Raw genomic sequence first — 12,271 nt, 5'->3', positions numbered from 1 at the left:
TTCTTCGATCTTCGAGTTTTGTATAGCTTTCCATTAGATATTGTGATAGGCGAAAGGAAGAAAAATGACGGTTTAATATTTTAAATGTTAAGCCATCTAATCAAACGAGTGAATAGAAATATATATCTAATAATTTTTATAGAAATAAACGAATCGCGTGTGAAATTTTATGGCGATAGATTAAGTGTAAGTTATATTTTAGGTCGAACTTACAATGATCTGAACCAGTATCCTGTGTTCCCTTGGGTGTTGACTAATTACGAGACGAAAGAACTCGATCTCAGTCTGCCTAGCAACTATCGTGATTTATCAAAGGTATAAAACACGTATATATTACGAATGTAAATGATACTTCGTGTGGTGCTTAAATTTTGCTATATCTGTTCAGCCAATCGGAGCGTTAAACCCAAGTAGAAGAGCTTACTTCGAGGAACGCTTTCAAAGTTGGGAGCATGACAGTATACCGCCGTTCCACTATGGCACACATTACTCCACAGCTGCTTTTGTTTTGAACTGGATGATACGTGTGGTAAGTGTTTAATACCTATTTTTAATACGACTAAGAAAATTCTATTTATCATAAGTTTACCACTCGTCTAAATAAAATGCGTCCTTAATTCGATATTTTGTAAATAGAGTTCAATCTTACGCGATGTATTCCCAATTTATCAACGAACGCTTCTAAAACAACGCGGAATATCTGGACGAAATCGTCGATTTTCCAGCTGACTATTTTAGAAACCTGTCCACCTTGAGCCATAAATTTTGTCGCATTCGGTAGTACATATCTACACACTAATTTGGAGGCGTCGAAACGCCCTAGAGGCAACGAAGCTCGCCTTCCCGTTAAATGTGTACATTTCTTTTCTGCTGCATTTCCTCAGATTCTCCCTCTTCTTCCATTCCAAGGATACGCGTAAAAGTACACCTCTCACCGCTTATCGCTATAATTTTTATTACTTCATCGATTAGATACATTAATTTTATTATTATTAGCGTGCCGAGTAAGTGGTGAGAAAATGAAGACAAGAAAAAAATAGCATTTACGTTCATGACTCGGTTTATCGCTGCTTCTAGTATAATCCATTGCACGTTCAATGATAGTTATTGCGCATACACGCGCGCGACACGTTCGATAGCGATTGAATCTCATGTAAATGGTGAAGCTTGAACGAGCAAGCATAATTTCCACGCATTTACATACAAATCGTCAATAAGCGGTTTTACTGTTGTTTCACTGGCGAGACGCCCTGGTGTTCCTTGTAAGGATATACTGCATCGTAAACAATTTATTGCTTTATAACTGCACCGCTTCTTGTCTCTTTGGGCCCGTTTCCATGAGCACCCTCGACGCCCTGGTCGCGATCGACCTGTGGTGCGGCGAGATAGTTCCAGTCTCAAACTGCTCGTTTCTTGGATCATTGTAAACGTTCCAGGCACATCTTGTCGAAAATCTCGTTCGCCGACAGGGCTGTAAATCACGGCTGTATCTTCGACGCCTACGCGTGAAACTCTCGCCGATCACAGGGGGTCCTCTGTTAACATTCATCAGCCTGTCAGTGAAATGAACGACGGATAGGACTTTAAGCGCGAAACCATATAACAAAGTAGCGTTTCAGTGGTCTTTCCGCATGATGGTTTAAGGACTTTTTGCTAGTGGTCGTGGGAGAATGCGTGACTCTAAAACTTTTAGAGAATTCGATGCTGATTCATTATACGATGGAAGATTTTAAAGAGTGACGTTGTTCCGATAAAATGATTAAAATTAACGCACAGTATCAGAAGGAAGAAAAAATCATGCGACTTTAATCAATTATTGAATGCCAAAAGAATTTCAAATTTGGACGTACGAAGAATTTGGATGTCAAATTATTTATCACGATAAAATTTGGTATTTCAGGAGCCCATGACAACGATGTTCTTGGCTCTACAAGGTGGCAAATTCGATCATCCTAATCGGCTGTTCTCCTCGATCGCTCTATCTTGGAAGAATTGCCAACGCGACACTTCGGATGTCAAGGTTTGTTCCATGCTTCATTTTTTAAAGTCGCTCACTAATTTTTATCATCTATTGTCTATTATAATAAATTATTCGTTAACAGGAATTAATCCCGGAGTTCTTCTTCCTACCGGAAATGTTGGTGAACAGTAATCGCTATCGCTTAGGTAGGCAAGAAGATGGTAGTGTAGTTGGTGACGTTGAATTACCTCCGTGGGCATCTTCCCCGGAAGAATTTATACGAATCAATCGAATGGTATGTTCAAGAAATTCTATTCAATTAAAATGCATATATTTTAACACGTATCGGGCAAACTATATTTTATTACTTTAATTGCTACAGGCTCTAGAGTCAGAATTCGTGTCCTGTCAATTACACCAGTGGATTGATTTAATATTTGGCTACAAGCAGAAAGGTGAGACCAATCTATATTACAATGTTAATCTGATTACCCTTCTTTAAAAGAATTATGTAAAAGGAAATATAGCCAACAAAACATAACATTTTACAAAAAATATTCCTCAATATCTACTTTGCTGTAAATACAAATACTTCAAATCAGAAATGAGCTACAAAAATAAAGTTATTAAAAAAGAAGAAAGACAATTCGAATCCATAGAAAGTATTACAAAATCTCATTAATTTTTCCGCGTAAATTTTTCGAAGGAATCAACGCGATATCCGTGCAATGGTGTGAGTAGTAGGCTAGACCGGGTGTTGGGACACGCGTGGTCGAGTCAAATTAGATTTCCACCGGTGGTAATTGCCGGTGGCGCCTCTATATCCGGCGCTTCCCCGAAGATGTTGACGCCAAGGAGGCAGCGGGTGCCGGCGCTCACCGCGCGTATGGAAGGAATTAGTTTTTAGTTAGCTTCCTCCCGGTCTTGTCCCAACCAATTAGGCACGTGTGCCGGCCGCGACAATGCGCGCCACCCCTAATACGCAACACGTTTACAGTTGGTTGCACGAGAGTACAGGCAACCGGATATACCGGCCACGAGCAATCGGTAGCGGCTTGAAAGATATGCAACGCGAAAATATATAGATTTTTTGGTGTTAAAATTAAATTTAATGGTTCAGGAACACGAAAGATGTATTTTCAAGCGGTCATCAGATTTATTTAGTGCTGAATCACAAGGAGATAATATGGTCGCAACTCTTTGTAGAATAAACAAATATTTGCTCTGTAAAAACTGTGACGACAACAATTATAGGTGGCTGATTAACTTGTATTTAAATGAAAATTTGTTTAAGTTAATTCGTGTTAGAAACATAAATGTTTTATTGGAAACTAAAATTTTCCTTCCTTAAAAATGTTTTCCGCGAATTTTCTTTTAGGTCCGGAAGCTGTTCGAGCAACGAACGTTTTCTACTATTTAACGTACGAAGGTAGCGTGGATCTAGATACGATAACCGATCCAGTTATGAGAGAAGCCATAGAAAATCAAATTCGAAACTTCGGTCAAACACCCTCGCAACTTTTAATGGAACCGCATCCTCCGAGAAGCTCGGCGATGCATTTGGTAAACAATGTTCATTTCATAATACGTCATGCTTCTCAATAGTCAAATCATTGTTTAGCATCGTAGAACTATGTAATAAGAAGAGTGTGCAATGTATCGTAAGTAATATGTCTAGAAAAAGGAGCAAAAAATCTCTGTGAACTAGACTAACAAATCAATAGGTTCCAATAAGGATGTGAAGTCTTAAAAGTATTCTGTTAGTTTTAGAATAGTAGTACTAATCTCTAGAAGAATTCATAAATTTATTGAGTTAGTTTAGAGTTTGATAGTTTAGATCTATCATTTAAATTTTATCATGCGGTACCTTTGTGGTTTTTGTTAGATAGTGTCCTTAGCGTCAAAGCATACTCTTTCCCTTCGAAGTACCTATGTTCTAAAACAAAATTATTACGCAAGGAAGTGTCTAAAATTTTAATGCAATTTTCATTTGTGCTTCAATGTGATTTAAATATGCTATTTTTCATTATATCATAACAAACTTCATGTGTTCTACTAAAACAAATGATCAATTAACGAATTTTAAACGAAAAGGAACAATTTTTATGATGTGAATATTTCCAAGGATACGATCTTTTCAATATTAGAAATTAACTTGTTATTTTAAAGAAGCCTTATAATTTATTTCGTACGATCAATATTAAAGAAATTTCGTAGCTAAAAATTACACTAGATTTATATCATTTTAAAGCCGCACCGAACGTATGATAAAACTTAGAAAAATGCAACATCTAGCATACTTAACAGAATACTAAATTGCATCTTCTACATCTCTAACCAAGCCACCCTCGAATCATTCAACAACGAGTCACTATATATATATCTACCTACAGAAGCGTACAATGCACGCTTTTCTTTCTGTTCAATCGTCCCGAACGAGAAGAGTACCGCGATGTTTGACAAGACGTTGCCAACCGTGTTGCAGTCGCCGATGATGTTTTCGAGTATCCCAGACGATGTGTGTATGACCATCAAATTCCCATCGAACTCGCCGATCTGTCATATTTCGGCTAACACGTATCCTCAATTACCTTTACCATCCGTCGTAACAGTCACTACTGGTCAGCAATTTGCTGTCAACAGATGGAACACCAACTACGCAGGTATTTATTTTAATTTTATTTGTCATTTTATCATCCTTAAAAATCCTTAAAAATTTATTAACATGTGAAATAATTTATAGCATCTGTGCAATCGCCAAGTTACGCAGATACTCCACAAGCACAAGCTGCTAATCAACCATTGTCTATGGATCCTGTTCTGTGTAAGTATAACGAAGAATAGTAAGAAATATTCCGTGGAAAGAGTAATATAAAAATTCCTACAATATATTTCATAGCTCAAGCAGCGAATAGTCCGAATCCCACGTTACGTCGTCACTTGGGTGACAATTTCAGTCAGAAGTTGAAGATAAGGAGTAACTGCTTCGTCACTACAGTGGATAGTAGATTCTTGGTTGCGTGTGGTTTCTGGGATAATAGCTTCCGCGTATTTTCTACTGAAACTGGTAATAAGGCTTGTGGATATGTATTTGCGTTGAAATACGATCAAAGCGGAACCTCAAAGTTTGGAGAAAAGGAAACAGGAGATCTTCTCTAACATAATTATTCCTATTTTCAGCAAAAATCGTACAAATAGTGTTCGGTCACTATGGAGTTGTTACATGTTTGTCACGTAGTGAGTGCAATATCACTTCTGATTGCTACATAGCATCTGGAAGTGCCGACTGCACGGTCTTGTTGTGGCATTGGAATGCCAGAACACAGACGATTGTAGGTGAGGGTGAAGCACCAGCACCCAGAGCAACCCTTACAGGACACGAGCAACCAGTGACTGCTGTTGTCATTTCGGCTGAACTGGGCTTGGTCGTTTCTGGATCTTATTGTACGTAATTAACCAATGTTTGAAGTTTTCATTGTTGGTTGAATTTTGGTGTATTAATCAAGACATAAGCTTATAAAACAGTCTCAATAATGAGAATGGAATTTAATGAACTGTGTACTATTTGCAGACGGACCAGTTCTTGTACACACAACTTTCGGTGATCTTTTAAGATCATTGGAAGCACCAAATGGATTTTCTTCGCCTGAAAATATTTCAATGTCGCGAGAGGGTGTCATCGTTGTAAATTACGAACGTGGACATATAGCAGCTTTCACTATAAATGGAAAACGGCTTCGTCACGAGTCTCATAATGATAATCTTCAGGTAATTCATATTAGTCTGAACAACGTGATAGTATTTCATTCCTTCTTTTATCGTCATAGAATTATGCTGCTGCTGAGACAAGTACCGGTATTTTTTAGGCTCGATAAGAAATCAATTATTGTGTTACAAACAATTTTCGTTCTTCCAGTGTCTACTCCTCAGTAGAGATGGCGAGTACTTAATGACAGGTGGTGATAAACGAATTGTAGAGGTGTGGAGGACGTTCAATCTAGCTCTTCTCTATGCATTCCCAGCTTGTGAAAGTAGCGTACGTTCTCTGGCACTTTCGCATGACCAAAAGTAAGTGTAGCTAAATTTCATATCATTCATATAATTCAACATTTTTTCATCACTTTTCCGATTATCATAGGTTGAGAGAAAGAAATTTATTACAACTGCAAATCCACAATTGCAATTTATTTAATGTTTTAGGTTTCTTCTAGCTGGTCTGGCCAACGGGTCGATCGTGATCTTCCATATCGACTTTAATAGATGGCATCACGAGTTCCAGCAACGCTACTGAGACTGTTTCGCGTACGTCTAGCAAAGTCGAACGAGACACGAACGTAGTTCATCTGTCGTTCGTCTTCCTTGTACAACATCGACAGATCTCTCTCAGTCATGTATGAGTAGGAACGGTAACATCTACTCAAAAGTCAGTTTCGCAACATCCGATCGTGTGTGCAATTCCATTCGAACAGATCTACGATTCGATCGCAACGTATCGAATTTGAAGAAAAGGAAACCGCATCGTGCAATAACGCGAGGATTGGACAAAGCGTTCATCGACTATCTCAATCGTTCAAAATAAAAAAAGAAAAAGGAAAAAAAAAGGAAAAAACGATTTCGAGCGTGGTGAACGAACTCTGATCCTCTAGTGTTTACAGATAGGAGCAACGAGCAACGACGCTTTCGTAATCGTTTATTACAATCAAGTAGTGGGCGCAGAGAACAGTAGTCGCCGAGCAGCAGGTATACTTATGATATTCAGCGTTTTAGCAATAAACAAAAGAAAAAAAAATAATATTCGCTTTCTCGCGATTCTATGGGAGAATATTCGAGTGCTTCCGTGAGATGACGCGTGCGAACCGATTGACCATGCGTAAGTGCACTAAGGTTGAAGCGAAGTTTCGAGCACGGGGGAACTGGCCAGGCTCGAGCACGCGTTATTCTACGATTTCGATTGGTATCGATACTTGCCTCGAGATTTCTAGCCATGCAAAAACCGAGAGAGAGAAAGAAAGAAAGTATCCACGAGGACTCAACAAAGAAAAGAGAAATAGATACGAACCGCATCATTCCCTCTCTCTCGAACCGCTAGTCAATTACGAATACATTCAAATTTATCTGTACGCTTGCGAATACTCGAAGGCCGATTCTCTCGACTCACACCGTTCGAGGGTGCGTGGCGCAATGATGTAATCGTGATCAGATCCTCGAACAGTAAACTCGCAACGACGTAATCGCGAGTATCTCTGTGTGGCATGCTGTAACCATGTTATGTTTCTATTTCTCGTACGAAAGGAACATGAGCGTGGTTATGGTCCTCCGGTGACACATGTCTAGTGCTAGAGTAACGTCCCGTGTAAATACGATTATCTCTACGGCGTATAAATATACATAAAATATATTATATATTATATATTATATACGTACACGGATAATTTCGTGTTAAGGTGTCGAGCGAATGAGCGACAGATGAGGGAGAGAATTGTATTTCTGCGCTGATGTCGTAATTGCTGCTCGTGATAATGAGACACTTTTTGGCTAAGCACTTAGTGAGTTCAGTTTTACGAGACATAGGACCGTAAACGACACACGTACACGTGTACTTAAAACACAATTCCCCCTATAGATCCCTTCACAAAAGACACATCTTCAAATCTTTACACGTTTGCACAAAAAGGCACTTTCGCAGGGACGATCCACGCTTTTTTCGCAGAGCCGTGCACTGGGTTGCCCCAATCTCGAGGAATACCCACTCATACACACAAGCACATACACACATACAATATAATACTATTCACCGTAATCGTTACTATCATCCCGCAAACACTTCCTATTCCCCAATATTCACGTCCTTCGAAAGAGATCCTAATTTTTTATCAAAGCCGTCCAGCTTAACTTTTTGCGAGGATATTTCTTGGTATTTTCGCACGCGATGTATAATTAATCAGCAGAGACGAAGAATTATTAATAGGCTTTAAAACGAGCGAGTCTGAATCACGTGGATTTACCCGAATTCGTTGACGTCGATCCTATAGTGATTGCTAGAGATCGACGTCGTTCGTGTGTGAGCGTGTCGCCCGTATGACGATTCGAATGGAACAGAAAAAGGCTAGGATTGCACCTCGTGAACAATTGCAAGATCAAAGAACGAAAGAAACAGAGATAAATGTGTAAATGCAAAGATCGGTCAAATTGGATGGATCATCGAAGAAGTAGGAGGAAAATGTAGGACGAATTTTTCGAGAAATAACAATATCGCGAATGATCCATGCGACTCTCGTCTACTCGTCGTTTCGCTGTATCACGAATGCTAGTCACTCTTTCTTGGATAAAAATCGGTGTTTATCACTGAACTAAAGAAAACGCGTGTGTGCACAGCTTTTATTGTTTACGATTGATATCCGATCGGCATAAAATGTCGTTCACTTTCTATGGTATAGTATGCTAGCGAATCGCTTTTATCCAATGGATCAACGATTGTTCTTTTTACACGCACGCTTTTTAGTCATCTCGGTAGATCGGAATGTGTTTCTCTTCGGTAACGATCAGTGACGTGATATTAAAGTCAGACGGTATTCGTAAACGAAGGAATGAAAAGTCAGAGGCAAGAGTGGCGAAGAAACGGTGGACAAAGTGTGCGAGGGCGCGAAAAGAGGTTGGCGTGAAAGGGAAGGTGGCGTAAGTGAGAATAATCCGGAACGTGAGTTTTGTGGCCACGTCGGTAATCATCGCGACGTGATATCTCGCGAGTCTACACAGTGGCGTTCGATAGGATAGAGACTTAATTTCGATACGATTCTGTGCGATTACCACGCGGAAAGTACTTAATATTAAAGAAAGACAAATTAATCACGATGGATTACGAGAATGTATTCTTAAAATAGAAAAATTGTCCTGAATTACGATATAAGATGTAAACGTCTCAGGATGCATCTAGTCAAGATTCGCGACGAGAAACGTGGTGGATTACCGATGGATCCCGAATTTCTTAGATGTCGATACACTTAAAAAAAAAAAAAAAAAATCATATTACAGTACCGTCTACATGGTAGATCTAAAGTAAGTGCATGGTGCCGTCGTTTTAGCGATCAATCACTCTTGAGCTTGCGAAACAAACAAACAAAGAAGAAAAAAAAAGATGTCACGATGTAAAGTTGTAATAACGATTTATCATAAAAGTTTTAGTGTTGGTTCTTGTATCATGCACCCGGTTCGCTGCCGGTCTCGTTAATCGTACAATTTATACACGCATAGGACAATGTTACGTGTGCAACAACGTGTTAAACAATGGTATTATCGCTACTATTCGTTATGGGCGTGCTTATTGCATGATTGTTCGTGTTGTTTTGTTCGCGTGGGGAAAGAGAAAGAGAGAATGTCTATGAGAAAGCTTGCTAGCTAAACAGAGGGAGAAAAAGGAGAAATGAAAGAAATAGGAGGAATAAATGCGCACGTTTGCTGTATGCGTGTGTGTGCATGTGTGCGAGGAAGGGAATCGTGTCTGGTGCTTTGGATAATGTTAATTTCTCGCGTACACGTGGTGATAGCTTGTCACGCGTGCAACTGTTCACACATTGTACTTAATGTACAGTCCGCGTATTATCGACACCTTATTTTCGCTACAATGGAATTAGGAATGGGCAAAGGGAAATATGAAAATGGGTAAAAAAAGAGAGAAAAAGAAGACAGAAAAGAAGAAACATACGTGTCATTCTGGCTGTATTCTCTGCTTCTCACATAGTGTTTTTCAATCGAATTTCAATCTCTTCGAAGGTCGAGAAAAAGGAGATTTGAACAAGTTCTTTCGAACTTTCCAAATTTGAAAGATTTGTGAGAAATTAACACGTCTGCACAAAAATAAACATTTAACAAGTGCGAAGCAGCGTAATCAGTGAGAATGTACCGTGATAAACGAAACCAAGAACTTAAAAAAGGAGGATAAGGAAAACAAAATGATATGAGAGAACGAGTGAAAAAACAAAACAAAAAAAGAACAAAAAGATTTTAAAAAGAGGACTTTTTATATTTATTTATAGGTGTGTGAGAATGCTACACTTTTCGAGCAAGTTGTTAGTAAATTCCCTCCATATTGCTATATATATATATAACATTATATATATATATATTAAAAATATATATAAAGGAAGTTAACAAAAAAAAAATCAATTTTCTGTCCGTACTCGAACTTCGGTACACGTAAGAGTAACGCTACTATTTTAAATAACGCTAAGTACAACGCTACAACAAAGGTTTGCCTATATAATTATTATTACAACTACACTTTATTCTCATTATTAATTCATATGGTTATTATTAATTACCATTACTATGATTACGAGGTATAATTGATTAGTGTTCTTGACATCACACGCGTTTGTGAATGCATTTTGACATGTGTACTTATTAAGAAATATTATAATAATTGAATCGGTAGACGCGAACGATACAAAAGAAAAAGCGAACACGAAAAAGATAAAATAAAAAAAAAAAAAAAAAGGAACAGAGATTTGTACAATTCGAGAACGAGTTAGGGTTCGTCCGATGGTTTCCAAATCGAGCCAAGAAAAGACGATGTTTGCGTTATTTACCGTGAATCATCAAGAAAGTGCGAGGTAATTACGAACCATATGCAAGATGTTAGGAGAAAAATTACGCAAAAAGGTAAGAATACAAAAAAGGAAGAGGAAAATGTAAAGGAAGAAATAGGTGGAAGAAAATAAATACACAAGAAGATTAAACGGTTCGTTTACATACGGAACTGCCCGTAGAAGTACTTACGTACGGATTTAACCAAACGTTCTAAGCGTAATCACGGGCGGATGAGAGGGACAAGCGCATAAATGTCACGGGATAACACTTACTCGGACGCTTAGTCGTTAGAATCGTAACCTCTTCAGTATTTAACTGCGCCGCGGTTGAAGAAAATCGTGACGACGACGTGGAATCGATTCGATAGCGAGGAAGATCGAAACGTGTATCCGTGCAATTTGGATTCGAAATCCTTGACGATTGTTTCGTGAAAGGGGAAACTGTACCGTCGTTGCGAGCTTCTTCTCGAACGCGAAATAATTTTCCAATCAATCGATAAAAGTCAATATATGCGAGATTGTAGAGAGAAAACTAAAACTAATAATAATGCAAACAGAGAAAAATACGATGATGAAGAAGAAACACATACACACAGAGAATAATAAGGACATGTAGCGAAATCATGTAGAACTGCGATTGTTTAAACGTGATCATCGAGTTCATCTGCGTCAAGTAGTGTTTTATAATCGTGAGTCCGTTTCTTATGGTAAGCGATACGATTTAAATAATTGTACAGCATTTGTAATGCTACACGAGCCATCCGCTCTGGATTAAGCTTAAGCCCATCCGGTTCACAACACAAATAAACCAATTTAATCACTGCAGTTACATTTCTTCAAAGACTGAACATCGTTCCGCGGCATATTGTTTTCTATGTATGCATAATGTATATTTCACCACCACGTTACGCCATGTCCATTGTTAATCGTAATTTCAAGCCAGCATTTAGAATCCTAATATTCGCTCTGAGAATGTTCGATTAGCAAATTGGGGGTGAAGTGTGGCAAAAAGGATAAAAGGAAAAATTATGGCGTGGAGGGGGGGGGGAAGTAGAGAAAAGAAATGCAAAAAAGAAAAATAATCGAGATACGAAGAAAGATAATAATATGGCCTAACTTTTTCACAACTTACGACGCGATGTAGATGATACGTAGAACGCCATAAAATGAAACAAAAAGAAAAAAATATTAAAATAATAATAATAATAATAAAAGAAACAAAGATGGATCGATGTTCGATCGACGAATAAATGACTGCAAAATTAATTACAGTTTTAAATGAAACCTCGATGCTTGTCTAAATATGATTTCCGATCGAAAGCCAAAATTGTAACTGCGACATCATACGTCGGTCAGTCTCGTCGAAGACACGGGCGACGCAGGTTAATTCCCGGCACTTTTAACAGAGTACTATTAAGTAGAGGTACTTAAGTCATTGCTACATACCAATATAAGCTCTATTGCTTATTTTATACTTAGTATTATCGTAACGTTTCGATTAGAGGTAACATAATGGGAAAGTTGTATCTTAGCATAAGGTAGACTAATCTGTAAAGATAAGTAGTCAAATAAATGAAAAGTACATTTGATGTTGCAGATGGTTTTTCATTTACTTTCACTTTCACTGTTGTATTAGATACTCTAATGATTAAAATCTACATTGATTGATGGGCACTCACCAACCTTGAAGCGGCCTTCAGTGCCATTTACATGACCTCGATGACCA

At 38.3% G+C, this 12,271-nt stretch overlaps 1 protein-coding gene across 16 annotated transcripts in view; it reads left to right on the top strand.

The window, feature by feature from the left end:
• LOC100749771 (neurobeachin) overlaps positions 1-12,134 on the top strand; it is a 418,748-nt gene extending 406,614 nt beyond the window's left edge. For 12 of the 16 annotated variants that reach the window (XM_033321947.1, XM_024369154.2, XM_024369153.2 and 9 more), the window contains 13 exons: positions 203-315; positions 389-529; positions 1,901-2,020; positions 2,103-2,255; positions 2,343-2,415; positions 3,339-3,523; positions 4,404-4,623; positions 4,704-4,784; positions 4,860-5,027; positions 5,141-5,404; positions 5,532-5,728; positions 5,877-6,028; positions 6,161-12,134. In XM_033321947.1, the coding sequence (XP_033177838.1) occupies positions 203-315; positions 389-529; positions 1,901-2,020; positions 2,103-2,255; positions 2,343-2,415; positions 3,339-3,523; positions 4,404-4,623; positions 4,704-4,784; positions 4,860-5,027; positions 5,141-5,404; positions 5,532-5,728; positions 5,877-6,028; positions 6,161-6,251 (1,958 nt within the window). In that variant the 3' untranslated portion in view covers positions 6,252-12,134. The remainder of the gene's footprint in view (positions 1-202; positions 316-388; positions 530-1,900; positions 2,021-2,102; positions 2,256-2,342; positions 2,416-3,338; positions 3,524-4,403; positions 4,624-4,703; positions 4,785-4,859; positions 5,028-5,140; positions 5,405-5,531; positions 5,729-5,876; positions 6,029-6,160) is intronic. The other 4 variants (XM_024369159.2, XM_024369152.2, XM_024369151.2 and 1 more) reach the window with 2 other exon arrangements.
• The last annotated feature ends 137 nt before the right edge of the window (positions 12,135-12,271 follow it).

This window comes from Bombus impatiens, unplaced genomic scaffold (assembly GCF_000188095.3).
Source record: "Bombus impatiens unplaced genomic scaffold, BIMP_2.2 scf_0543, whole genome shotgun sequence".
In the NCBI taxonomy this organism is placed as follows: domain Eukaryota; kingdom Metazoa; phylum Arthropoda; class Insecta; order Hymenoptera; family Apidae; genus Bombus; species Bombus impatiens.
This window is presented reverse-complemented; position numbering and strand designations above follow the sequence as displayed.